The sequence below is a fragment of the Lichenostomus cassidix genome, chromosome 1 (assembly GCF_008360975.1).
Source record: "Lichenostomus cassidix isolate B80296 chromosome 1, HeHo_3.0, whole genome shotgun sequence".
In the NCBI taxonomy this organism is placed as follows: Eukaryota; Metazoa; Chordata; class Aves; order Passeriformes; family Meliphagidae; genus Lichenostomus; species Lichenostomus cassidix.
The window spans coordinates 111,048,746-111,076,435 of NC_139479.1; the positions used below are offsets into that span (position 1 = coordinate 111,048,746).

Genomic DNA, 27,690 nt, shown 5'->3' on the forward strand with positions numbered 1-27,690 from the left:
TATAATGGAGAGGCTCTGCTCACCAGGCACCCTCCTGCATTGCTGTTTTGAAAGCAATTTGAAAGCACTTGCAGTAAAAAGCACATTTCCCCAGCAGTAACCATGTATGCACTATATCAATAGGACTCCTTACATATACATATTTATATGTGTGCACACATTGTATGTATACATGTGTACATATATATTCCCTATGTGTTTAGCTTGTTAGCTTTGCCAGCAAACCCAGGGCACACCAGTTTCATGATCACCTCTGGAAGCGTGCAAGCATGGGCCTTTGCCACTTGAAATAAAAGAGAATTTCCACATGCCTTGTTCCATGCACCTTCTCATGTGTTCTGTAACCACTGATAACGTGGCCACAGATGCCTGAGGATATGTCTTATCCCACCTCAATCACCTCCTCTTCAAATGCTTCCTTGGTTTGGCAAGGAGCAGCTGAAGAAGGAGACTGGTGCTCAGGCTGCAACTTGCCTTTGCCTCCTAGCATAGAAACCACGAAAGCATCCCCAGGACTTCCCAGCACTGTCTTTACTTAGACCCATGATTATTTTTCATTATTTCCTTACTTATTTTCCCCTCTTGAAAGGACATACCCAATCAGGGCAGAGGAGACTTAACATGTGGATAGGAGCCATCTAACCCAATCAAGGTGGAAGCTACTGGAAAACCTTCAGTGGCAGGAGAGGAGCAGAATGCAGAAATCCTCTGAGGTCTGGACTTGTCACAGAGCTGAGTGGCCCCTTGCTGGCTCTCTGCTTTGTACCATCATATTTTGGGACAGCTGGAACAAGACTGTTTGCAATCTCTTCAGAGTTCAGAACTCAGGTGTTGGCTGATGTTCCTTGGTGATATTTGGGGAGTGAGAGACCTGATACCCTCTGTCCTGGAGCCAACAGCCACCACCACTCACAGTCCTTCTGCTTCTTCATCCTGTTCCAAAATGTCTTTTTCTTCTCCCCTGCATTGGTCTTAGATGAAGTTCATCAGTTACGTACATACATACACGTATGGTGCCTTTTTGGTAGCTTCTTTTAAGGTATTTTGGGTTTTCAAACTTCAGTAAATAATGTTTTAACAATAGGAAACAGTATGTTTTCTCCAGATGTGCTGTCTGGCAAACAATGTGAACCCTGAACAGGGAAAACTCCTAGAACATTGGTCATAAAAATACAAAATCCCTTTGAAGTGGGGCTGATCTGTGAAACAGCTGCCTGTGGTAGGCTGGTAGGTCCTGTGTGCTTCAACTTTGGGTGCTTTTAGTGTGGTGGAAAGTGACAACCAGCAGGTTGGATGCAATGAAAAGACGTGCTGAGTGGGTCAACAGGGCAAATTCTCCTCTCTGGCTCTGGGCTCCAGTCCAGATTTAGAAGGGCTGCATGTCCATCAGTCTTTCTCACTTCCAGACCCTTTCCAATCTTCTTTTAAACTTTTTAGCGTGTGGCTACTGAGAGCCACTCATGATAGAAAGCATCCCAGCTTCCTGGAAACAGCCAATTAGTTTTGTGCAGGTCAAAGAAGAAGTCATAGCTGGCTGAGTTTCCAGTGGCATTGCCTGTCTGAATTGGTGCAGGTCAGGCAGCCAATCCCTCCTAAGTTCTTATGCACTGTATTCTATTTGCATTCACTCTTGGGCTACTAAAAGTCATGGGCTAGCAGTCACTACGATTTTAATCTGGAGAGTATTTGGGGAAAGGCAGACGTCAGCTCCTCACTTCACCAGTTTCCTGACAGCAGTGCTTGAAGCTGTGTTGGCCACACTGAACAAAACATCCACAGTGTGATGTGGAGCTGTGGACAAGTCTGGGCTCACTGTTTCCATTGAGCCAGATTTGTCCAAAGCTGAGCCGAGGCATCAGCCAGCTGTTAGGTGTTCAGAATGGTCAGGGTCAGTGCTCAGACCTGCTGCCAGCCACCTGGTACCCAGCAACACAGACACGGCTGCAGAGACCGAGGGCAGAACATCCCTCTCCTCCTCGTTCATCCCCAGGCTCCTCCCAGCAAACGTGAAGCTGAGCAGGGTCAGAGGCTTGGCTTGTCCCCGTCTCTCTGCAGAGGCACAAACATTTCACACCACACAGCTCTCATCTGTCCTCTGGCAGGCTCTGCGACACAGCAGTGCTACAAACCTGTGGGATATCCCCTTTCTGTTCACAGCTCTAAAATCTCGAGGAAATAAGAGGCTCTGTGCCCTGCCTTTCTTTTTCCCAGGTGAAGGCACTGAGGTCACACTTGTTGAGAGCCAGCAGTGCTTGCCCTCCTGCATATCATGGGCTTGGTGGCAAACACGACCTCCACACCCTTTTGAGCCATGCTGTGGAGCATTGTTGCCTTTGAATCCATTTTAATCTGCTTGCTATAGCTTCTATTCCAGGGCAAGCTGCAATCATTGGCTGTCCCCTGTTTCTTCTCTCAATAGAGTGTCCCATCTGGATGTGAGTGGTTGTGCCTTACTGTACATACAGATATATGTGTGCCTGTTTAGAGAATGTGTATGTGTGTCCCGAGCACGGGAATGGAAATCCGAGGAAGAAACAGAATCAATAAATGGTGGAATAAAATCAAACCAAAAATGTGTGCATTTTGCTTCCTCCTGGAGAGATGAAGAAACTTGAGGAAGAATGAGCACAGCTGATAGCAGCAGGCAAAATACTGGTGGGATTTCCACTGCCATTAGAACAGAGATACATTTTAATTTAGTGTGAGAGAGCAACTACTGAGGAACAGGGAGGAAAAGGACTTTCTGAAAGACCTGGGATGCAGAGGCGTGGAAACAGGAGGATGACAGGAAGCATTAGCAGGACAGAGCCCATCAGGGACAAGCGGGCTCCAAGCCAGGAGGGTGCTGTGGGCTCAGAACCCCAGGCGATGCCCGTGGCTCCCGTGGGTGCCGCTCCCGCATGGATGAGCCCCGGGAGGGTCCTGTGTGACACGCGGGGACCCGGTGTGACCCACCCGCACCGCCAGGGGGCGCAGCGCACGGCGCGGCCCGGGACGAACCACAGCCGCGATGGGGGGGTGTGGGTGTGATGGTGTCCTATTCCCGCACCTCCCCAGCCCTTGGGAACGAGCTCGCCAGGCTTCCAGCGCCACCGCGCGCGTGGAGCGGGCGTGGGAATGGGAATGGGAATGATGGGTTGTTCCTGCGCCCCTCGGATGAGCGCGGGAGCGGGGTGTGCGCGGGGAAAAGGAGCCGCTGCTCCCCGCGCGGCGTCACCGCTAACGAGCGGAGCCGTAGGGCCGGGGAAGGGCGATGCCAGGGATTGCCCTGGGAAGGGAGGCGGAGGGGCGAGCAGGGAGAAATGGCTTCAGCCCCACAGTTCGGGAGAGCAGCGATGTGTTCGGGAGCGGTGCGCGAAGCCGCTGCCAGTGCGGTGGCGGCCGGGAAGGACAGATCCACACAAACACTGGTGGGAGCGGCTGGGCGGGAGGAGGCGGGACGGCAGTGAAGTGCTGAGCTGGGGAAGCACCTACAGAGCGGCTCGTTGGTCTAGGGGTATGATTCTCGCTTCGGGTGCGAGAGGTCCCGGGTTCAAATCCCGGACGAGCCCGCTAGGAAGGGAGTGCGGCAGCGCTCCCCATTTTGCTGCCGCGGGGCCCTGCTGCGGTTTTGCGCCTCAGGCCCGCCCGCAGCGGCAGCGGGGCCGCGGGAACGGCGGTGGAACGGGGCCGGGGCGGTGTGACCGCCCTGTGCGGAGGTAGAGCCGCTCGGAAGGGCGAGGAGCGGCTCCGCAGCGCCGTCTCGGTGAGGGGAAAGGCGGGGGTCTGCCTGGGAAAAATGAGGGTAGCGACACCCGTTGCGAGACGAAGAGGAGCGGCAGCTCCCCGGTGAGTTATTAACGCTTTTCCTTGCCCTAAAAAACCGGGTGGGTGCCGTTGTCAGTCCCGCCCGGGTGCCTGCGCCGTGTGCCGCAGCCGCCGCTGCTGCCTGACGAGCCCAGCCGGGAAGGAAGTTACTAGAAAAAAAGCTGGGCTCGTCCGGGATTTGAACCCGGGACCTCTCGCACCCTAAGCGAGAATCATACCCCTAGACCAACGAGCCGCCGTGAAGGAGTCCTCTCTCCCCTAGCCAGGAGCGCTCCGGCGGCGCCGCGCGGCCTCTGCCTGGGACGATTCCCGCCATCCCTTCCCGCTCCTCGCCGTGCTCCCTGATCCTGAGGGGACACACGCCGTGTCCCTGTGCCTGCCGCTGCTCTCGGGGGTCCTGCGGGCACTGCGGCAGCCGTGCCTCCCCGTGGGTGCGGAAGCTGCTCGTACGCGGCGAGCCATGGGCCGCGGCAGCCAGGCCGCAAACCCCAGCCCCGTGAGGGGAAATCCATGGCTCACTTTCATCGTTTCGAACTGTGCCACAGCCCAGCAATTACTTTCCCACCGTACAGCTGATGGTTTTGTGCAGATCTGCTCAAATAGAGAGTCTTAGAACGCTGATGGTAGTCAGGGTAGAAATCAGTGATTCCTTGGCTTTTGCCTCCCTACAGTAACAACCACTAAACTAATTTTGCCAATATTCCAAGAAGCTGGGGGAAATGTAGGAGGGAGAGACAGGAAGACAAATTGCTTCCATTTTATGTGCTTTCTTACGCATCAGGGTTATCAGGAAGACTCGTGACTGAGATTGTTCCTTAGCATCTGTTCAGCACTGGAATAGCTCATCATTCACATCCTTTTCCATCCTAAGTTTTCCTCAGAGCACTCATCCTTGCGTTGTGGGTCATCCAGGACATTCTGCTTAATCAAATGACAGAAAAGGCAAATTATGGAAGAGAAGACTGAGAGGGCATCTCATCAGTATATATAAATACTGTAAAGGTGGGTGCCAAGAGGATGGTGCCAGGCTCTTTTCAGTGGTGCCCAGTAAGAGGATGAGGAGCAATGGCCACAAACTAAACCACAAAAAGTTCCACATGAGGAAGAACTTCTTTATGCTGAGGGGACACAGCACCGGAACAGTTGCCTAGGAAAGTAATGGATTTTCCCTCTCTGGAGATATTTAAACTCTGCCTGGACATGTTCCTGTGTCATCTGCTCGAGGTGACCCTGCCTTGGCAGAGGACTTGGGCTGGGTGATCTCCAGAGGTTCCTTCCAGCCCAAACAACTCTGTGATTCTGTGAAGAATCGTTCCCAAACTCATCAAGGTATGTATGCAATAACTATACGTTAAGTTTTGAGAAAAGCACTGTGTTTCTATTTAACCAAAGTAATCATGAATGTGGCATTATCTGCTCGTCAGTCTCTCGCAACTTGCAAAAGAAAAAATGATGGTGTATTAGGCACCCAATGCTTTCTTGCACAAATAGAGCCTGGGTTATTTTCTTTCTCATTCATGTTCTTCTCTTACTAATTCAAAATGGGTGTGTTGGGTGGGATATTTTTGCAGGAGTGCATATCTTCACACACTAAACTGTGTCTACTGTACAATTCCTCTAGGAAGTAGAGATGCAGGCTAAAGAGAAAACAATCAAGCCCATCAAAAATAGAAATGGGTCTAAAATAGAATCAGTCTGACTACAAATGCTTCTCCTTCTAGAAATTATTACCCTTTTCAAAATCCTGGTTGCCCTCTGTGGCAAGTTACTAGAGATTTCTCCAAAACAGTAGGATAACAAAGGTCTGAATTTCTAACATAAATAACAGCCGTGAAAAAAAAATGTATTTAACCTCTTCCCCCATGATACTCACAGGTTTGGATATTCCTTTCGTGATAAGCAGAAGCAAAAAAAAAAACAAAACAAAACAAAACCAAAAGACAGAAAAGTGTTTTTCTTCCTGTTGTGAGACTGAATGCTGATGTTACTGTGTCGCACTCCTGCCCTGTCACTGCTGCTTGTCTGACCTTAGGGGGAATGGATTTAGCATGAAAAGATCTAACATCTCCCTGCTCTTCATATGCAGACTGAAAAAAATCAGTTTGTTGCCAGCTAAGTGAGCTGAATTCCCAAGAAATTCAGTAAATACCAGTATTATCACTAGACAGACAGAGTTACACAGCTAAAAGGAAGAAGATGCAATATATGTTCCTCAGGACAAATTAAGCTGTCCCAGCACCCTGTTTCCTCTCTGAAAGTAGCAGAGAAGAATAATTTGATCATATCTATCTGGATAAAGAATTTTCTGCTGTAAGTAGACCAGATACTCTCCCAGATGTTCTCTGTACTGAACAGCTGTATTACTACACAGCAAAAAGGGCAGTCAGGGCTGTTCCTGTGACAATGTGATCTCAGCTCTGTCCGTGGAGGGAGAGTGTAGATAAGAGTCATGTGTGGCCAAATCAGGTTTTTAGTTCATAAAAAGGGAACATGTGAGCTCTGTGTCAGTTTGAGAATAAGAAAAATGCAATATTTAAAAAAAACCAAAAAAACCAAAACCATAAAACAAACTTTAGGTTTGCTGTTTTGCAAAAATGCCTGGAAAGGTGAAGCTTGGCATGTTCAGAGGATTGAACATTTTTAAACTGTGCAGTGCTGAAGGACCTGGAGGTAAACAGTGAACTCCAGGTACTTAGGTAATTCCGTGGTGGTAAGAACACTTCAGTCACCCAGATGTTGGTGACTCATGGGGGGAGTTTCCATGGAAAAAAAAAGAACTCCGAGGAAGTATTGAGGCAAAAGGGCTTGGAATGAAAGGCTTACCACTGCCTATCAGTTCCTGCTCCATTTGGAAAGCAGGGATATTGATGAGTTGGCTAAAGACCCACCCCCAAGGGAAGTCAGAGGGACCAAATGAGGTGCCAGCCAAACAAGGTGATAATTCCCTGTGATACGAAGAGTTGTCTGTGTTGTTGGTATTTATTCCCAAGCAGGGTCCTGGATTTCTGGCAGCCTGGTATTCTAGCAAACATGTACAACAGTTAGATGAGGAACATGCTCCAGAGCTTCCCCCTAGGGTATAAATAATGGATGCATAAGCTGTTACATTTTAAATCCCATGGGAACTGTAACCTGGTGTCTGGTGTCACAGCTGGAAAAAAAGTAATCTGCCTGTGTTTTTGCAAGAGCTTGCTTTGTCACGGCCCTCCTCAGCATGGCTCATGGGAGCGCGCCTCTCCTGTGGCCTCTTTGATCTGCAGATGTGATGAGGTGGCTGGACAGTGGCTGAGAAACTGGTGGCACAGGGATCTGGGAGAGGAGCAGCATGCATGGAGCACTGGGCAGGAGCAGAGCACCCTGCAGGCCTCGGAAGGCTCACGGATGCAGTGAGCAATAGCCTTGAGAAATGACTCAGCTTGAGCAACTCCTTTAAAATGCATGGTTAGGAAAACACGGCACAACGGAGAGGTTCTCAGAAGCAAGGAGGGAAGAGGGAAGGATGAAGTCTTGGTCTCAGGGGGTGTGTGACAGCTGGTAGTCCAGTCAGCAAGCTGCGGGAAATTCCAAGCAGGTATTTTCAGGCAAAAGGCAACGGTAGTTGTGCGATTGGTGCAGCAGGAGAGCTTCTGAAGGAGCCTGTGCTTACAGGGAATGTACACCGAAACAGGCTCTCTGGGTTAACAGGGAACAGCGAGCAGGATTTCTGGGGAGGCAGGAGGAACCACGCAGTCTGTGCTCAGAGCTTGCTGCAGCTCTGTCCCGCTTCCCTTGGGACAAACCAGCACCATAATGTGCACCTGGGGGAGTTTGGGGCTGGCAGAGAGGTTGAGGCACTCAATGAGCACCGTGATGTGATCCGCTCCGGCTGTCGCTTCCCTGTCGAAAACTGGGGCTGGGTGATGCACAGCAGGAGACTTCCATAGCTGAGAGTGCTCGACACTGTGGTCAGACCCCCTTATGGGCCACAGCCACCCACGGCTCCTGTGGTGTTCCTATGGGAAGCACAACTCCACCGTTGGGACTGTAAGTTATTTCCAGACAGGGTCAGTGCCAGCTGGGAGGGATGCTACCGTGCCTCCAAAGGCACTCGGATAAGCTTCCCGTACAGCAGGGGAACTGTCGGACAGTGCCAGAGCCTGAGGCAGCACTGAGTGGGGTGGCTGAAGAAGTTGGTGGTGTTTAGTCTGGGGAAGAGGAGGCTCAGGGGTGACCTTATCACTCCCTACAACTGCCTGGAAGGAGCCAGGTGGGGTTCGACCTCTTCTCCCAGGGAACTAGCAGACAAGAGGATGTGGTCTCAAGCTGCACCAGCGGAGGTTCAGGCTGGACATCAGAAGGAATTTTTTCACAGGAAGGGTGATTCGGCATTGGGATGGGCTGCCCAAGGAGGTGCTGGAGAGGTGTTCAAGGAAAGAGTGGACGTGGCAGTCAGTGCCGTGTTCTAGCTGACATGGTGGTGCTGGGCCACAGGTTGGGCTGGATGATCTCAGGGTCTTTTGCAGCCTCACAGATTGGGTGATCCCGTGATTCAGCGTTTCCGCGATCCCCCGGGATGCACCGGCCGGGAGCGGCCCCGCAGCGCCCGCGCCCCCCGCACCACCGCCCGCCGGCCGCGGGAGGGCGCTAGCGACGCGCCCGACAGGACGTTCCCTGCGCCCATAGGTCATCGGGGCCTGACTGACAGCTCCCTTGTCCAATCCCCGTGGAGCAGCGGGGCAGGGCGCGGGCGGGGCGAGCGGGGCGCGGGGGGTGTGTGTGACTGACAGCGGCGGCAGCCTATGGGCGGGCGGGGCAGGGGGCGGGGGGCGGGCCCGCGGGGCCGGGGGCGGACAATGAGGGCGCCGCGGGGAGGCGGCGGCGGCTGGAAGATGGCGGCGGGCGGAGGCAGCGCGGGGCGGCCCTGCGCGGCGTGGCTGCTGATCGCCGCCGCCGCCCTCAGCGCCGGTGAGTGAGTGAGTGAGGAACCGAGGGAGGGCCGGCCGCCGCTTCGGCCCTTGAACGCCGCTCCCGGGGCGGAGGGCGCTTCCGCGGGCAGGGCAGGGCTCTGCCGCCCGCTGCCCGCCCGGTTCGCAGCCGGGGTCGCGGCGGCCGAGGACGCGCCGGCCTCAGCGGGGGCAGGGTCGGTGTGCTGGGGGCGAAGCCCCGGGAGCTGGCGTGGGCAGGGCAGGGCAGGGGGTGCCGGGGCAGTGATGCGCGGCGGCCCCGTGTCAGCGCTGCTTCCACAGAATCCATCAGCTTGGAAAAGATCCCGGAGATCACGGAGCCCCGGCTGGCATCCTGCACCGCCATCCAGCAGCGGGTCCTCACTCCGGGCGCGGGTGGCCTTTGTTGAGGGAGCCACGGGGTGACCGAGCCGCGGGGACGCTGCAGTTGTGGCAAATGACTCGATTCGGTCAGTGGTGAAGTATTTGGGTGGAGAGGGAATTATGTCAGTCAGATGATGCGCTTGTTACTCGTACGGACGGAGAGTAAGTGCAGAATCACAGAACGGGTCGGGTTGGAAAGGACCACAGTGGGTCATCATCCCTGCTCGGGCAGGGTCATCCCAGAGCACATGGCACAGCATTGCATCCAGATGGTTCTGGAATATCTCCAGTGAGGCAGTACAAGGCTGTGGAGCAGTGGGAATGGCAGAGTGATGCTTTAGTGCGCTATGGTTTGTGTTCTCAGAGGGCAGAGGGTTCCACACATCACCTGGACATGAAAAGTTACACACATTTCCCAAGCCAGCTCAGTGTGTGTAGATGCTGGGCGTGAACAGTGATGGAATATCCAATGTGTATGTATCCAGAATATCCAGTGAGGGATATTTTGGGTTGGCAGTACTTGTTTAGTGGGTAAAACTTTGTGAAGTATTTCAGTAGGAGTCGTTAAAGAAACCTGATCCTCAGTTCATATGTCTGGAAAACTCTTAAGTCTGTTTGGGAAGAAGTTTATTAAAAAACTGCCAAGTGGTAAGAAACATAAAACTTATTTCATATAATCTTAGAATGGTTTGCATTGGAAGGGATCTTAAAGATGATCTCATTCCAGCTCCCCTGCCGTGGGCAGGGACACTAAACCATGTTGCTCAGAGCCCCATCCAACCTGACCTTGAACACTTCCTGGGATGGAGCATCCACAAGTTCTCTGGTCAACCTGTTCCAGTGCCTCTCTACCCTCACAGCCAAGAACTTCCTCCTAATACCTCATTCCTGTTATTGTTCTTATTCCTAAATCTGTTTCCAAAGAGCATTGTTTGCATTTGTTTAAGATGACTGCATTTTGCAATAAATAAGTAGAGATTGCTAAGACTTGCTGTATTCCTTCAGAGACAGCCTTGGTGTTTGGAATTAAGTAGGTAGATATGACATATGCATAGATTACAGTAAAACTGAGATCTTTGGAAATACATATGGAGACAGGAAAAGAAGGAAGCATATTTCCCCTGACCTCAACAAAAGGTACAGCTACAGTAATGCTGTGGGTAGGTGAGAGTAGTAGATCATAGTAGAAGGCCTGAATTTATTCCTGTGTTGGCTTCTTCTCTCCTTGCTTATACTGCACATCCTTAATCCTCAGGTCTGCTGTGAAAAGCAAGGTTTGCATCTCTGCATGGGAATAAATGATCAGAGTGCAGGCTCTTCCCTGCATTTGTATACCCAAAGTAGTTTGGTGATGGGAATGGAAAATACGACCTTGCCCAGAGTTTGTGGTGCTGAGGAGTCCTGGGTAATCAGTGCTGTGCCTTTCTGCTTGCCTGTGTTGGTCTGGTTCCTGGTGCTTTTTCAAGGACTCTTTTCCCATTCTCTTTCCTCATGCTGGATTTTCACCTGGTGGGAGGTTCAGAAAGGAAAACCTGCCAGACCCTTTTGGGCAAGGGCAGGAGCGGTGTTTGCAGAGGGCTGTAGCTGCTCCCTGGCTCAGGTGAGGCTGGGTGATGTGCTGCACACGTGGCTGCTGTGCCTCGTGCCTCCCCTTCATATGCTCTGTGGCAGGGCTGTTCGTGTGGCCAATAACCTGCACTCACACAGAAATATTGCTCAGGGTCCATTAAACACCACAGCCTGCTCTGCCAAGCCTGGTTGCTTCACAGCTGGGCACAGATAACCCAGATTGAGGCTTATTTTCTTGTGTGCCTCTGCATGTCTGGGTTAGCAGTTCATCTTGCTTCTTTATGCTCAGTCATCTGAAAACCCAGTTGCTTCATTTGCTTGTAAGAATGAAGGATCATTGTCAAATGTGCTGTCTGTGATTCTGTGGACATTTTGTAGCATAAGTAGTTAATCTAGGTATAATCTCTTCTATGCATGAGTGAGCTTGGAACAACCAGCCAAGAGTATCAAGGAAATGGGTTATTTTGCAATTGTGCATTGATAAGTATCACTGAAAGTGGTATCCTGTCTGTGTTTGACATGAGGGTGGTGCCTGGTTACTCCTGAAAATCTCAAAAAATACCTAAACGTTACTGGAAAGAATAATGATTTTTTTTTAATTGCTCGTTTTGATATCAACAAAGCCTGATAGTTTTTAAAATTTATTTTCTCCTACTGTTCTTTTTATACACACTCATACAAGTGCACGTGGGCACATACACATGGGTGGGTAACAAGCAGAGTATTGAAATGTTAAACAGCTCCAGTGCCTGTTACTGCTTTGAGCTCACCAGCCCATTTCAGTTGCTGCTTGAAATGTTTCCGGAAAATAACAGTGTACGTCAGGGTTGCAATGCTCACTTCGTTCTTCTGCCAGGTTTAGTCAGAATTCCTGAATTCACCACGTCAGAAGCTGTTAGTCCTTTCAAGCTCAGCCTGCTGATGCTGTAGGTAGGAAGACTTCCTTGCAGGTTCTGCAGAGTGAAAAGCTGGATAGAATCCTCTCTGCTGGTTGGGCTGAGGGTAGGACTGCTGCTCAGCTCACCTCGCTTGTGGCAGCAGCAGCAAGTTCTTGAATATGTCGAAAATTGTGTCCCTTAATGTTTTGGAGATAAAATGGCAAGTTGCTTCTTGGCCCCAGCCATCCAACAGTCTCAGCCTCTGTGTAAGTATAGTATGCATGGCTGTTGCTTGTTATCTGAATTAAAATTGATTGCATGAAGCAGCAATTCCACCTCCTGTCTGTGGGCTCACCTTATCCTGACTGGTGGTGGATGTCCTGTGTCCCATATAGAGGTGAGATGGAAGAGCAAAAAAATGAAACCTAGCATTACAAGGCAGATGTCTTGTACTGTTTGTCTTGAAAGATTTTGGTCTGAGTAGTTTCTGAAGAATTATTGTCTTGCTAGAGAAGTGCCATGTAGATCATCATCAGGTCATCTATCAAAAGCTTATTATTAGCACCCATAGTGGGAGTTCTCCAAGGGTGATATGATGTGATGTGGTTTGATCATGTCTGGCATACAAAGCTCTTTCTACCGCCTACATGAAATTAACAAAATAAACAGCCTTGTATGCCAAACCCCCTTTTTTTAAAAAAACTATTGAATGCTAACTCAGGATATCCTAGGAGTACATCAGAAAGCTGGAAGCTCTGGGTCTGAAAACATTTACATCCTTATGGCATATATCCTTTTTTTTTTCATGTGTGGTTTGTTTATCTTCATTACTCTGCTGGTCTGGGTTAGTGGAACCCCACAAAAGGTGAAGAGGATGTGAGTGTCTTGTGTAAGAGAAGGCTGTGCCAGGAGAGGACAAGAAGTTCTGAACTGGCTTTGCTGCTAGCAGAGAGACTTGGTGAACTTTAACTGCAGTGATTCACTGTTATCTCAAAACAGCAGTCATGTGGAAAAGCAAGTGTTTACTCAGATTAGGGTTTAGCAGCAAGCAGTATCCCTAGTACAGAAGATGTGGCAATGCATCTTAAGGCAGGGTTAACATCAGTATTTTTTGCTTAACAGATTGAAAGAGTTTTTCCTCTCAATCTCTTACCTTTAAAGGGCCATTCTGTTACTTGTCCTGAATAAGCTTTTTTTATTTTATTTTTTAAAATTAGTTTATATCAAGTAAATGTATTGGTAGTTGTTTTGGCTGGGACAGTGTTAATTTTCCTTGTAGCTTGGATGGTGCTAAGTTTTAGGTTTGTGGTGAAAAGAGCCTTGATAACAGTGTTTTGCATTGGTTACTTGTTTTGCATTGGCTTGCAGAGCTCCAAAGCCTTTTTTGTTTGTCATCCCTCCCTGACAGCAAACGGGCTGGGGGTGCATGAGGAGTTGGGAGGGTGCCACAGAAAGTCACACTCAGCAATAAAAGCTGGGAAAAGGAGGAAGTGGGACTGTTTGGAGTTACAGCATTGGTCTTCCAAGTGACTGTTACACCTGACAGAGCCCTGCTTTCCTGAGGATGGCCTGCTAATGGGAAGCAGAGGAGGATGGCTTGTGCTTTCCTTATTAAACTGTTTTTATCCCAATCCATGAGTTTTCTCATTTCTACACTTCCAGTTCTCTCCTTGATGGCAGTGGGGGGGGCGAGTGAAGGGTTGTGCAGGGCTGAGCTCCCTGCTGGGGTTAGCCCACAGTCCTTGAATATCGTTCCCTTTGGCTGCTGTGCCTTTCAGCTCCTGCATTGTTATGTATCTGTTGAGTTCACACTTTCCACCCCGTGCTGCTGCTCGGTTTTGGCTTAAAGTGCATAAGGAGAACAGGAAGGCTGTGGTTGTACTTGTGAACTCTCTTTCCTCCAGCCCTGCAGAAAAAGATGCTTTGTGGTACATTTACTGATGCTTTACACACATAGTGTTAAGGGGCATGAAGGAAACTTGCCATGAAACATCGGTTTAAAATCAGACTGAGATTCTGATCCTTAGGGGAAGGTTAAGCTCTGGGCAGTGTAGCAGTTGTCAGTGGTGGCTGGTGGCACTTTCACTTCATGAGATGGAGGTAAATCAGGGCAGGTCATCTGCGGGTGGGTGAAATGGCCAATGCTGGAGGCGTTTAGAGTTGGCTGCAAGCCACCTGTTAATCAGTAACTTGTTTTTGTAATGTGTGCAAGTGAAAGATGGTGAGCAGCACTCCCCCTTGCTAATAAATTCCTTAAAGCTGCATGTGCAGCAGGAGTTCTGAAATCTGGTTACTGTGTCTTGAAATTTTCACATCGAGGCCTTGCACAGTCTTGCTTGATGCTTCCAGTGTTGAGGAGCGATGAGATGATGGCTGCATGGTTTCTTACCTTGCTGCTGACAAAGTCAAGCAGGGTTGAAGGCGCTGCTCAAATCCAAGGGATGACTCTAGAAATGAGCACGTGTAAACTGGGAAAGTGATGTAGAGTGTGCTACAGGGGAGGCCATAAATACTTCACAAAAGAGAAGCATTCCTTAACCGGCTGAATCAGCTCCTACTTGGTGCTTCCTACCCCTCCTCAGTTGTACAAAACAGTATACAGAGGACTAGGCTAGGGTGTTGGTCTGGTTTAAAAGAAAACAATGCTGAATGGGCTGTTTTGAACTCAGATTAGTTCCTGATCAGGTTCATCTCATTCTGACTGTGCATGTGAACTATTTAAATTGGCGCCACCACTGACAAATTCTTGTGAAACAATGCTTTGAAATATTTAGCATGGGCTTTTCCTTTTGGTTTTGTGGTTTTGCTTCTGCAGGTTATGGCTGGTTATGAGTTTGCTCAGCAATTCACGTAGCAAGCTAGTGTAAGATTGCTGCTAGAGACGTGCCAGAGCTGGCTGCAGGCATTCAGCAGTCCGTGGATCAGTAAGGAATCTGGTCCTCCCAGGGCTTTGGATTTGCTTGAACTGCTGAAGTCTCTAGTCATACCAGAACATGGCTGCATGAATACCCTGTTAGCTGAGGAGGGTAATCACTTGGATGACATGATTTCATCTCTCTCTAGCTTCTTGCTCAGTTAGGTGGTGGGATTTTATTTAAGGTTTTAATCAAGTCTCTCTGTACACAGGAAGAAATCCTGTGCTTACCTTTCAGGCTGGTGGAAATACCAGTATTTGGCAAGAGATGGTTCAGGAATGATGGCAGGTGGGAGTGACTGTTCATGGAATGCTGCTAATACCTTGGATGGTTCCAAATGCAGCTTTTGCAGATGTTTCTTGGTGTGCATAGCCATGTTGTCACTGAGTTGGTTGCAGCTTTGTGCACTGATTATTGTAAAAGAGTCAAAAATAAGGAAGCTTCTTATCTGTTTGATATGTAGGCTTTGCACTGTATCTCCTCGTGAAATTCGTGTATCCTCCTGCTAAATTCTGCTGCCTAGTTTGTTTTGGAAATTGGTAGTTCCCATGCTGCTAATGATAGATTTTGTCAAAAAGATGCTGCATGCCATCAGCTGTTGGCAACATGACTGGTATTTTTAACATAGTCATACTTGAGATAGTATTAATAACCAAAAAAAGAAAAAAGTGTGGAGGGAAGCTTTTGTTCCATCCAGAAATATGTCAGTCTACTGTCCACTCCATGGGGTTTGGGTTTTGCTGTTTTTATGGTTGTGGTTTTTTTGTCTACAACTTCTGATCCTTAATACTCTCATTTCCTTAGTAGTTGTGACAGTTTTAGTGGATTGCTTTAGCAATTTTAGGAAATGCTTGTGATGGTGGGATGCTTTTTTTATTCTCTCTGCCATGTGTTAAGCATGTCTACCCAGCTTCTCTCAGATCTTTAGTTAAGCACACTTCATTCCCTATTTGTGGCAAAAACCTGGTGTATTTCAAGGAGAATCTTCTGTCTTTTCTGCCTTTCTGTAATCTTAGTTCCCATTTTCTGGAATCTTTCCTTGTGCCCAGAAAATAATGTGCTGTGTTTATTAGTGACTCTTAGTACTGCAAGATTAGGGGTAGAGCAGCTACCATCAGCTGCTCCAGTTACCCTTTGCACTTTGAACAGCTTTACTTAACTTGCCCCTTTGGGTTCTCCACTCTTTTGGCTTGGTTTTGTCAACAAGAACTGTTTATTTGGATTTGAACACTTGTAAACTCACTGGGGCATGGATGAAAAACTACTTCAGGTTTGAAAAAATGTGGTTTGGAAAGTACCTGAGCTGCTGATTGGTGTTCCAGCCTGCAGCATAGGCAGGCAAGTATTGCTTTGTGATCCCCAGGGAAAAGTACTAGAAGTAACCAGAAGTTACTTGCCTCGAGACTAAATATCTGCCCAAACCTGACATATGACTGATCCTGTAATAGGAGCATGAAGCTGTGCAACTACAGTGCTTACTTGTTCATGGTTCTCATCACTTTTACAAGCATCTCTGTTTTATGAGGTGAGAGAGTTGAGAGAGTGATATAGCATGGAAAATTATTTCCTCAGGTTTAAGCAAGAAATCTGTGGCCTGACTGGCAAGGGAGCTCAGGCATCCTTTGCTGTTTCTCATGCTTGGTTCTTCATTTCTGGTTAAAGCACGGGCTTTGAAAGTAAATCTCAGCACAGGTTCTTCTGTTGTTCCTTGACAGAACAATGAGCAGCTCTGCGTCATATGGAGAAGAACACTCCAAAAACTGACTCTGCAGTGTGGGAGGAGAAGGTGGTACCAAAGTTTGGTGACTGAAGACTTGTCTTTAAGTTCTGTCAAAGTAGGTGCACAGAGGTATGCAGGGCTGAGATGCAGGGATGTTATTGTCTGCTTTGACAGCTTAGCCACAGCCTGCATTAGACTTCTCAATGAAACTGCTCTCCTTTCACTTGGGTTGACAAGATGCTATTTTTCCCCTCATTGTTGAGTCAGGCAGAGCTTAGCTGAATGTGCAAAGAGGCCAGGAGAAAGTGAATGTTGTGTTAGCAGATGCTTTTCTGAGCTTGTCTTGCTTGGGGGATGAAGGTTCCCAGCATCAAGGCGACAGGAGGTGGTAGGTGTTCATGGGCTGGGTGTCACAGCTGTGTTTTCTGATTCCTGGAGCTGTAGGGTGCTGCAGGACTGGCTGTGTTACTGGAGACAGGAAGCTCTTTTTCCTCCAGCAGCCTGAGTTACTTGACAAGATTGGCAACCTGGGGAGATGCTGTGGCAGCAGCTAAAAGCTGTTCTGATGAATTGGCATTTAAGAGTGAAAGGAGACTCTTCTGTCTTCCTTTGAGGGAATGGAATTTAGTTTTTGTTGCTTTGACACTTAGATGCCAAGATTGGTTGGTGTGACTTTATCTAGTCATCATTTCTCCAGCTGATGTTGCTTTGTGGCCTGTGTAAATGTATGGAGTGTAGACACTCAGGTCATGGTGACAGGGGGGCTGCAGGGACAGTCTCCATGAGGAGGGGCTGGACACATGTGGCTCCTTAATACTTGAGTGTTATTGTCCTTGTGAAGTATCACCATGGCTTGCTCCTGGAATGGATTCTACTTCTGTGTTAAGGCTAAATGATGTGAACAAATTCTTTGTGTGGAAATTCAGCATCTGGATGCTGTAACAGATGTTGTGGAGTTTCAGAGGAACACTTTTGGCATGTCTTGTCTATTAAGGCAGGAGAGCTAAGGTTTCTCCACCACGTGTTTTATCCACAGTGAAAAAATGGTCTGTGGGGACATAAGTGCCTGTAGTTGCAGTTGGGAACTATACCTTTGTTCTGGTTTTTTGGGATGTTTTGTAGGGGTCTGGATGTTGTTGTTTTGGGCTGGTTGTATAGGGAAACTGCTTTGTGGGAGAAAGGAAAAAATGCCATGCAGCTGTAGTTGAGAATGCTGTCAACAGTAGATGTTTCACAAGACACTTGGCATTGAGTAAGAGTATTTCTTAATGAAAGCACTGATTCTCAAGTGTATGTTGTTTTTGTGACTTATGACCCTTAGTCATTAGAAAAAAACACATCCTCCTTTCTGATGAAACTTTTGGGCTGCTTGGGAGACCAAAGTGAATGCACCAAAACACAGAATTTTCTGTCATTTTGTCAAGACCTTTCATCCATAAATGATTTCATTTATAAATTGTATACATGGCTGTATTACAAGGTGTCTTTAAGATAAGAAAAGCGAGTTGCTTGTGTTAATTAATTAACTGATGATTAGCCATTTCAAGAGGAGGGGAGTATAACATTTCCTGGTGTAGGTTGGGAACTGTAGCAGCCTTAAGCATCCAGTATTTAGCAATCTGATGAAAGTTTCCATGTGGGCTCTGTTTGTGCTGGTGGAAATAAGATGCCACTGTGATTACAGTGTTAGCTGTTTGCATTCTTGGTTTGTTAGGTCTCCTAGTGATCACGTTGAGTTGAATCCAGGGGAATTGAGTTAATTTTGATGTGTTCACAGCCTTAATTAACAGAACTTTTTCATTGGATCCAATGTCTCAGTAGAAACAGTGGTCTACAAAGAAATTTTAATTAGTTATGTGTGAATTAGTGTAAAACTTCGGTACACGAAAGGATTTGCTTGTGATATGCTACCAAACCAAATGGTCAACCATATTTCTACATTAAAAATGTAGGATAAAAACAATTCTTGTTCAAAATGGTTTTTTTTTTTAATCACTATGAGGCAAGTAAGCAACCAGAGGATACAAGTAAAAGTAGGAAAAGTTGACGTCAGTTTTAAAAGGCATTGATCTCCAAGCATTGGCAGCTTAGACCCTGCTGGATCTATACAGATGCAGTTACCAAATGCTTTGGAGAGCTCAAAGGAAGTGAAAGGATTTTGCAGGTTTTGAGCAGATCCTCCCAAGCCTGAGGGGCAGCATTTAGGAGGAGGTGCTACAGTGGGGATATGAAAAGTTTTGGATGAGGCCAGTGCTATAATGTGGTTGGGGACAAGAGTTTCTTCATAGTGAAACAGGGATGGATACTTGGTGTCACTTAAAGTACTGTGCCATGGCTGGGTGAATGTCTAACCTTGTGAAACCCTGATTTGTGCATTGTTTCTGGAAGGGCATGGACCATAATGTGGATATCTTTGTGTTTAATCAAGCTCTGAATGTAAGCACTCAGTAGCAGTGGACAAAGGGAAGGATCCAGGTTTTGAGCTGTAAGGTCGTGGAGTCTGTGTCTCCTGTGCAGGTCAAGATGCCAGCACGTGTGACTTAGCCAATCTCAGCTGAGCTGGACAGAGATGTCCTGGAGAGGACACCTGTCAGAAGAATTCCTATCAGTGTGCTGGAGACAGCAACTGGGCATCTGCTCTGAGAGTTTTTTGATCAAGCTGTACTGCATTTCAAAGATACCAGCTAAGTCCACTTACTGGTGCAATGCTGCAGTCACTCATGTTACTGTGGTGAAAACCTTAAGCTTCACTGCCCTTAACCTCAGTAGAAGCTAATGTTTAACCACACTTTGGTTAACTAACTAGATGCAAATTCTTACAAATGCTTCTCTGCTATAATTCTGAATGACCTTATCTTTCCATACTTTGGTGCTTGCAAACGGTAAAGGCTTCTTCCACAGGGGTGGTTCAGGGCAGTGTATGATTGCCACTCTGAAGAGCCCCCCTGATGGCACAGTGCCTGGGGGTTGTGAGGTGGGACAGGGCTGTATTATCTGAAAGCTTTGTCACTGGTTTTGTGTACCCTGGCAGACACAAAGTGGTGGTAGCTTGCAGGGAAACCACGGAGCTCTGCATCTTCAGATGTGTGTGAGTTCCTGGAGAGAGCTGCACCTTCACAGTTAAGAAGGTCCTGTTCATTCGCAGCAAGGAAGTTAAAACAGTATCAAGTCAATACATTTTTTATTAGGTGGCAATGTATAGTGAATAATGCTTGCTCTGGGCAACCATGTGTCGAGCATTACATCAATAGTCACTTGATGGAAGGAAGCAGTCATCTTGCACAGGGGATGTCTCCCTCTTCTTAGTGTCACCCTTGGAGCTGTTTGGTTAATAGGAACTGCAATACTTCCTGGTCTGTTGCTGTCCAGAGCAAAAAGGACATCACAATAGTGAAGGCTAAGGTACAAACTGGAGGTTTTAGACTGGTGTCAGCTGAACAGGTGACTGGGAACTCTGAAAGACTCTGGGAAGAGTTCAAAACTCAGAGGTGCTGCACAGGTGTTGAGTTGGAGAGACACGGCAGGTCCGTGTTGGTAAAAGCAGTTGTAGAGGGCTCTGGGGGAAGAAATGAGCTCTGCTTTAGTCCCGTTTAGTGTGAGCTGACAACTTAGCATTGACAAAAATGTCAGACTGAGGAGACAGATCCTGAGGAGAGATGCAGATCTGAGTAGTCAGTGCAGTGATGGGAGCTTGAACTTGTTTTGCAGATGATATCTCTGAGGCAAGATACCAAGGAAAGGAGACCTGACAATAGAGAGAGCGTTGATGAAGAACGAAGATCAATGATGGGGAAAATAAGAAATTAGTAAGTAAGGTTAGTAAGTTAGTAAGAACATGAGTGTCTTGTCCTGTTTCAAGAGCAGGAGGATTATCTGAAAAGGAAGATGTGGATGGAGAGTTTTCATTGAAGCGTGGGGGGGGCTGAAAATTGAGCTGGAGAGAGTTCGTGTCATTGGAGTAAAACTGCTCCAACAACACTACATAATTAAAAGAAATGTCTGAAGAAGCACAGGTGGGGGTTTTTTCCCATTGTTTTGATGGTAGGTGAGAAAAATAAAAGCATCTTTCTGCTGAAATTTGAATTAAAGCAGCTGATGAAGGCTAGATGAGATGTTCAGAGGGAAATACTGGGGCTACAGACGGTTGGACAGGGTGATGGGATCAAGGAGGATGCATAAGAGAAGAGCAAATGTTTATTTTTGCCCTTTGTACCTTGCAGGCCTTCCCTTCCTAAAGCACTCTTCTCTCTCAGACAGTTTCCTGTGATAATTTTTTCCTCCTGAGAGGAACTAAGGCTGCGTAAGCTTGAGGAATAGAGCAGTGGGTGTGACTGAAATATGACTCAAAATGCAACTTTCTCTAACTGAAGTGTTTAAATAGATGAAGATCTGGAAGGTGGATGTAATCTTGGCAAATGTGGAAAGAGAAGGAAAAGAGCTAGAGCTGGAGATGATCCATGTGGATTTTATTACGACAGAGGAGGCCAAAGAGTTCCAGGTAGTGGGAATAGCCACCATATCAGTAAAAATATGGGATTAGGGGGCTGAGGGTGAACAACTGACAAATGTTGTGGCCTCTCTACCAAATAGTCACGTTATGATTTTAAGGAGCCTGTGCCTCATGCTGTAAGACAAGCAGGAAAAATATTTTTGAAGCAGTGAAAGAGCCAGAGGGAAGAAAATGAGCAAAGAAAAACATGAAATTGAGCCAGCAATAGGACAGATGGAAATTAAACTTGATAGAAATATCTGTACATAGTTCTCTCCTTCCTAGAGTAGGGAAGAAGTAGGAAGAATTTTTTTTTTTTTTTTTTTTTTTTTACTTACTGCTTCACTACAGTTCGAGTGAGTTAGAACAGTGACTTCTTTGGATTAGGCAGATCTGTACTACCCACTGCCTGTGTGTGGCAAGGAGTTCTCTGTACCATGTACAAGCAGACAATATCTGTGCAGACTCTTTTCTTCCTACACAAATACTAAGGGCATCTTGCTTGTTTTATGCTTGAAAGGGAGGTTTGTTCTGTGGTTTGGACTTCAACAACGGATTTGATTTTATTTTCTTTCTCTTTTCTACACCGTTAGCTGGAAAAAAATACATAAAGCACAGCAGCTCTCAGTTCATTTAGTGTGATGGCTAGAAGTCTTTGTATGTTCCAAATAAATATTTGGTAGTTGTTTCACAAAAGAATATTTTTTGGCCCATAGTCAGAGTATGTAGAAGAGAAAGGAAGCTCTGATAGAACCTCGTGATGGAAATTCACCACCCCTTCTTCCCACCCCTCTGAGGGTGCTTTTTCTCTTGGAAATGAGAGCAGTGATGACAGGGGAGTCCAAGGGGTCAGAGAGAACCTGATGGGACTGCAGAGTTAGTGACTTTTGGAAGTGAACAGTGTGGGCTTGGAACAGCAGAATTAATGAATGGTAGTTTCTTCTGGGTTTGGTTATTTTAATAAAAAGTGATGTGCTTAATTCTCCCACCCCTTTTTGCTCGCTCATTCTGTCAGATGTTTAAATTTGAAGGCAGCTGAGCCTGAAGGTTGCTCTCACTGACTAAAAGCACAGACCTCATGATTTAAGGACCAGTATAGGTGGGTTTTTCTTTTCTTTCTTTTTTTTTAACAGTCTTTGACTTGCATCTTTCTGTTTGATTTGCCCACTTCGAGCTACTTTATTCAAAGCTGAGAAACAAATCAGCTGAGATACTGATGAAGCAGGAAGGGTTGTTTTCCTCTTCTGACAAGGGAATTTAACATATTGGAGCCCAGAAACATAGAATCCTATGAACAGAAGTAGATTGCTGTTACCATCTCTGTGCTGAAAGGCATGGTTTAATAAAAATCAAAACTTGTATTTGAGGTACCAGGACACAAGTGACATGTGTACCCAGCCACACTGAGTTAACAAGATTTTTGTTTTCATGTGGATATGACATGAACGCTGTCAGACATTCTCTTGTGATGTCACAAGATCATGCTTAGTTTTTTAACATGAACTTGAGTGAAGGTAGAGATGTATCTGCTTAAATCTGGATAGGGATAGTGTGCTGGCATTCTAGAAGGTGCTGGATAAAGAATACCTTCAACAGGTTCTCTGAATCGTGATGACTGTCACTTGCTTGTTAGGAAAACTACCAGTACAAGCATCATATCAACCTTGATTACTTTAAATTTGGGGGATGGTTGTGGCCTGCTTGCTGTTTTGGCTGTGCATAAGGTAGAAAAATATTAAAATAGTGTCATGCTTCTGAACTATAACTGGGTGGTTATTCATGAGGCCTTGCACATACAGACCTGGGAGCATGCCAGAGAGCAGTAGATGGTGTAGCAAGAGAATTTTACCTCTCAGCTTTCCCGAGGTGAGCTTTTGTTTTACCTACAGCTAGGAAAAACTGGAGATAGGAAACAAGATGTGTGCCAGAGAGGAAACTGAGTAATAGCTGGTCCATATTGTTAGTTCCTCTGATGGGGCTTAATTATTACAATGCCTGGTGTTAGCCAGTATGAAAGAGTTTTAAACTCATCCTTTGCACCATGGAATTGACTTCCACAAAGTGTTGTAGAGGAAACATCTGCAGGTAGAAAACATCCTGTCACAGATAATACAAGGAAGGAGAAGCGAATATATACTTGGCCTGCTCTATACATTGCGGGTGTAATGCGATGTCTGTGCAAACAGTTGATGTAGGAGTTACTGATTCCTCTTCTCTTTTCCCCTTCAAGGCAGTGTGATGTGAACTTCCTGATTCTCAGAGCAGCACTGATGTCTCTTGTTCTCCTCCTTTCTTGTCTTTACCTTTCCCATGCAGTCCAAGTATCAGCAGTAGAGGTGAACACCCCGGAGGAGATGTTTGTGGAGAACGGGACGGACGCAAAGCTCCCATGCACATTCACATCTGTAGAAGTGATCAGCAGTGCAGCATCTGTCTCCTGGAGCTTTCAACCAGAGGGAGCAGCCACTCGTATCTCAGTAAGGAATGGCTGGAGGGGAGCAAACCTGGGAGGAGAGGTTGGGAGAGGTGTGCAGTGGTCTTCCAGTTGGTTCTAAGGAACAAGTAAATATGGATTGGAGCCTCTTTCCCTGTGCCTTGTCTCCATCACTGTGATTTTGGGGGGCTTTTTTAGAGTTGTGTAAAAATAGTGAAGTCTGCTAGGTCTCTAGTGTGCAGTAACCACAAAACAGACTAGTTACTTTGTTAGTCTCAGGAGAGGGATGTTGGTATGGAAGCTGTATGTATGAAGTAGATGAGCATCTAGGAATCTTGTAGGTTCTCTATCCTCTTGTGTTTGACTGAATATAACAGTCACAGAATTTGAATTACCACTGTAACTGTGGTGTTACATTGTGTATTGTGCATGTTGTTTATTTTGCTTGTGTACTGTATAGCCTCTGTTTGAAAGGGTTTATAGTAAGACCAGTCTCCCTGGTTTCAGAACAGAATTGAATATCTCAAATCAGTAAGCAGTTACATCCTCCTATTATAGTTACTTGACAAGTAAAAATCAGGCTACCAAGGAACTTGGGCAAATAATACTTGGCATTGCTCTGTTCCTGTATGTTGGGCCCAAGTGGGTTTAGATCCTTTGAATGTGAACCTTCAAAGAAATGGCTTTGGTAGGTTGATAGCTGTCTTCTTCCTCTTCTTCCTCAGACACATCTGCTTCTTTCTTGTTCTTGTCCTGAGTGAGAATTTAGAGGAAGCAAAACAAGGAACTCTGGGACAGCTTTGAAGGTGTGGGGACAGCAGGTTGCTAAGCTGTTTGTGTTTGTCTCCTTCCCTCTGCTGCAGACGTGAGATCATTTAAACTTCAGGAGCCCTTCAATGCTCAGAGCTGAGAGGATCAAAATCAGTGTCTGAGGATCTTGCTTAATATATAGAGCTCTGAAGAACAAGTTTCTGAATTCTCAGTGAAATAAATATTTAGTTTTGAAAAAGGGAGCTCTTCCCATTGGGAATCCAAAGCAGTAGTTGGGCAGAAGCTCACAGAAGTAGGGCATGTTTCCTGCCACTGTGGAACAGGATGGGTGAAGAGAAGCCATCTGTTTGTGTTTTCCGCTCCCCATACATCCTGTTTTGCCATCCCCTGTAGGAATGCAGCTTCAGGACATAACATTTTCTTTGGAAGTGAAGTCAGTTCAGACATTCTACCTGGATGTAGTTATCAGCACAGCTGAGAGAAGAGCAAATAACCTTTGAGCAGAAGTGACCCAGCACAATTTGATGTTAATTCCCTGGTTCTTTTGAGGGTCTGGGGAAGGGATGTTTATTTATGAGCCCAGGTCATGTCATTGCATAGCTTGGTGGGTGTTCATTTGAAAGATCAGTCTCATGATCAGCTCATGTCAGAGCTAAGCCCATGCTGCTGTTGGCAAGGATGGTTCTGTGCCCCTTTAGAATCACATTAGCCATCTTGTGGCCATGTGGTGAGGCTGACTTGACTGAGAGCTTCCCCTTCTTATCCCCTCCCCTTGCCACATGTCCAGAGATAGACAACTCTGCTGAATGAAACACCTGATCACAGCAGAGTTTCATAATTGGCTTAAACCAGTCTAAATCCATCAGCTTTAGGTTTCAGAAGAAGTCTCCTGTTAAATCACTCCACCATTGGCAAGGAATGGCTTGAATCACGTAGCTTGTGTTTCAGGACATATTTTGCTTTGTGATTTCTCCTCCCCCAGGTGAGGACATCTAGAGAGCTGAGGAATCTGCCTCTGGCCTTGTAAACTTCCAGTGGCATGAGTGTGCACCCCTGTGCACAGGGGTGTGGTAATGAATGCAATGCCTGTGTTTTAAAGGTTACAATCCAGTTGAAAAAGCTACAGACTGATGCAGAGTCCCTCCAAAATGTTGACAGCTGACTGTTTGCTAGCCAGCTTCAACCACATGAAGTAGTTTGTTGGATTGATGTTAATCTGTAGACAACAAATAAGATTGACTGCAGCACGACAGATGGCCATGATGTGCACGTACCTGATCTGGACAAGATTTGTGCCACCAAATGATCAAGCCTGATATTCAGAGTGCAGGTCTGATAGAGAGGGTGTTGGAATAGCAAACCTGAGATCAAGGACAGGAAAAGGAAAAGAGATAGGAGATGACTTGGATGGAAATATGACTGTCTTGTAGGCAGTCTGTTCTGTGGCAGAGATGCTGCTTTGTAAATAAGGCAATAGAAAGAGGAAGCTGGAATATTGTCTTAAATTTCTTTCATCATTCTCTGGAGACTGAACTGAAGGGAATTCAAGTTGATTCTTGATTAAGTTTGTCTTGCTGTCTTGCAGGATATCCAATTAAGAAAGAATGTGCTCCTGCAATTCTCCTGCAGCCTTGATGTCTCTCTTAGGAAATCCCATGTGTTTGAAAGCAGAGGTGTCCCATAGAAATCTATGCACTTCTACTGCTGTAAATTCCAATTTTAGGCAGGTATAGTTAGGAAATAGTGTTTCTCCTTAGTCTGTATTAAACATGTTTGTTCTTCAAAGATTTTTGGTCACATATAGGGAGCGCAGAGCCAGTGTGCAGCTTAGTCACCTAAAAACTGGGAAACACTTATATTTAGTTACTTGAAGGTTTCTGGAAAACAGCTAGATATACTCTAAATTGGTCATGGGATTTTCTTGAGGGGGTGGAAGGAAGGGAGAGCATTGCATGTTAATTAAGCTGTGCTTTAGTTGCAAGTAGCACACAGCAAAACACAAGATAGGAAACTGGGTGTCCTTTGTCTGCTGGGATGCAGGCAGCTTCCTGTGCCTGAAAGACAGATGGCTGTATTCCAGAACTGTTCTATCCTGTAATTATTGCCAGGTTACCAGGTTTTTTCTCTTTCCCACACCTCCTTGTCTGCAAAACTTTGTCCTCTACAAAACAGAAAAAAACATCCAAAAACTAAAACAACCAATCCAACCACAAAACAAATCAAAACCAACAGAAAACTGAAACTTGCAGTCTCGTACTGATATTGTTGAGGTGCAAGCCATAGCATCGTTATGTGATCAAGAGGCAACAAGGCAAACTGGTGAGGCAGGAGGAGAAAAATCTCCAGTACTGGCTGTGTATAAGACAGTTAGTTTTGGGAGAATGCTGTAATAGTGAGAGAAGCACAGTTGGCTCCATAATCGCTAATTGGATTGTTCTTATATCCTCTCTTCCTTGACTGCAGTTTTTCTATTACTCTAATGGAAAGTCATACCCTGGAAAGGACATACCATTTAAAGACAGAATCACTTGGGCTGGAGATCTTAACAAGAAAGATGCTTCTATCACTATATCAAACATGCAGTTCCGGGACAACGGCACATACATTTGCGATGTCAAGAACCCACCTGACATTGTTGTCAAACCAGGAGAAATCCGAGTTAGAGTTGTGGAAAAAGGTATTCACCCTATTTGATTTTTTTTCCTTCTCACCCGTCCGGGGCTCCCCTTCCTTGTCTATATCACTTTTATTGGGGGTGGGGGAGTAGCCCAAAGGGAACAATGTCTTTTTAATTGTCTTCTTCCAGGTCCTGATAATGGCACTAGTATCTGTTAGCTGCTTAAAAACTGTTTGTCATACCCTTTTCCTCTATGCCCTCTAATTTTGTGGTTTAAGCAATTATTTGCAAAAGCTGATGGAAGGCTTGATGAAAACACATCTCCTTTTGAAGTCCTATTAATATATTTCCTGTATTATGCTGCATCAGGGGTTAAAGATGACTTATGAAATCTGGTGAGCAAGGAGAAAAAGTAGCAGACTCTTCCTTTTGGACCCCTTCTGGTGTATATAATGGAATGCAAAACTATAAGTCTGGCTCAAGCATACTGGCAGGAAGTGAAATGCTACTGTCTTCCATGCAAAAGTGTTTGTGTCGGATGTGCATTCAGTCTCTTCTACTCAGGTGTTCTTACAGAATCCATGGTGACTCTTACAGACTTCAGGGGCTGGCTACTTGCAGTCACATGAGGCTTCTGGTTAGCATTTGGTGACTAACATCTGTCACAGTTGAAGAGCACTTAGATTCTGTCTGTCATTTTGGCTCTTTATTTCCCTTGTTCATCCAAAACATTTGATTGTTCTGCTTAAGCTGGAGGTCATCCAAAATGTGATGTTTCCTACAATGAAATGATTCTTACAGTGATTGCATTTCCAATTTATAAATTAGGAAGGACAAAAATAAATGTTGAATTCATAAATGGCAGTGCTGATTCAGCTGGTCCATTGAATTTCAGTATGTTAGGGAAGATACCTGCTTGTGTGTCCTAATTGGAATGATACTGCTGCCATAGCAGGTGTGTACCTCTGCTTGTGAGGTCATCCCATGTTCTTATGTAGACAAGGTCTGTACCTAACTTTTCTCTTCATGGAATAGTTTGGGTTGGGTGGGACCTCTGGAGGTCCAACCATCACTTAGAACTTTCTGTTTCTTGGAAATTTGAAGCCTATATAAAATAGGATGCATTTATTTCTTCACAATATATTGACAGTCACTGTGAAGAAGCAGTAAAGGAGCAGCTGGTT

The 27,690-nt window shown here is 46.3% G+C and overlaps 2 protein-coding genes and 2 non-coding genes across 10 annotated transcripts in view; 3 read left to right on the plus strand and 1 right to left on the minus strand.

The window, feature by feature from the left end:
- The window catches only part of RCSD1 (RCSD domain containing 1), a 38,184-nt gene extending 35,611 nt beyond the window's left edge, over positions 1-2,573 (plus strand). For all 3 annotated transcript variants that reach the window (XM_085076669.1, XM_085076678.1, XM_085076660.1), the window contains one exon: positions 590-2,573. The gene's annotated coding sequence lies outside the window, so the exon portion shown is untranslated. The remainder of the gene's footprint in view (positions 1-589) is intronic.
- A 906-nt stretch (positions 2,574-3,479) lies between these two features.
- On the plus strand, positions 3,480-3,551 carry TRNAP-CGG (transfer RNA proline (anticodon CGG)). Its single transcript has one exon. It is a non-coding gene; the product is annotated as a tRNA-Pro (tRNA).
- Positions 3,552-3,654: 103 nt separating this feature from the next.
- Positions 3,655-27,690, plus strand: part of MPZL1 (myelin protein zero like 1) — a 41,541-nt gene continuing 17,505 nt past the window's right edge. For 3 of the 5 annotated variants that reach the window (XM_085076719.1, XM_085076690.1, XM_085076729.1), the window contains exons 1-3: positions 8,622-8,751; positions 23,001-23,161; positions 26,353-26,566. In XM_085076719.1, the coding sequence (XP_084932845.1) occupies positions 8,640-8,751; positions 23,001-23,161; positions 26,353-26,566 (487 nt within the window). In that variant the 5' untranslated portion in view covers positions 8,622-8,639. Of the gene's footprint in view, positions 3,829-4,924; positions 5,137-8,621; positions 8,752-23,000; positions 23,162-26,352; positions 26,567-27,690 lie in introns of those variants that run through there. The other 2 variants (XM_085076709.1, XM_085076699.1) reach the window with 2 other exon arrangements.
- Positions 3,971-4,042, minus strand: TRNAP-AGG (transfer RNA proline (anticodon AGG)). Its single transcript has one exon. It is a non-coding gene; the product is annotated as a tRNA-Pro (tRNA).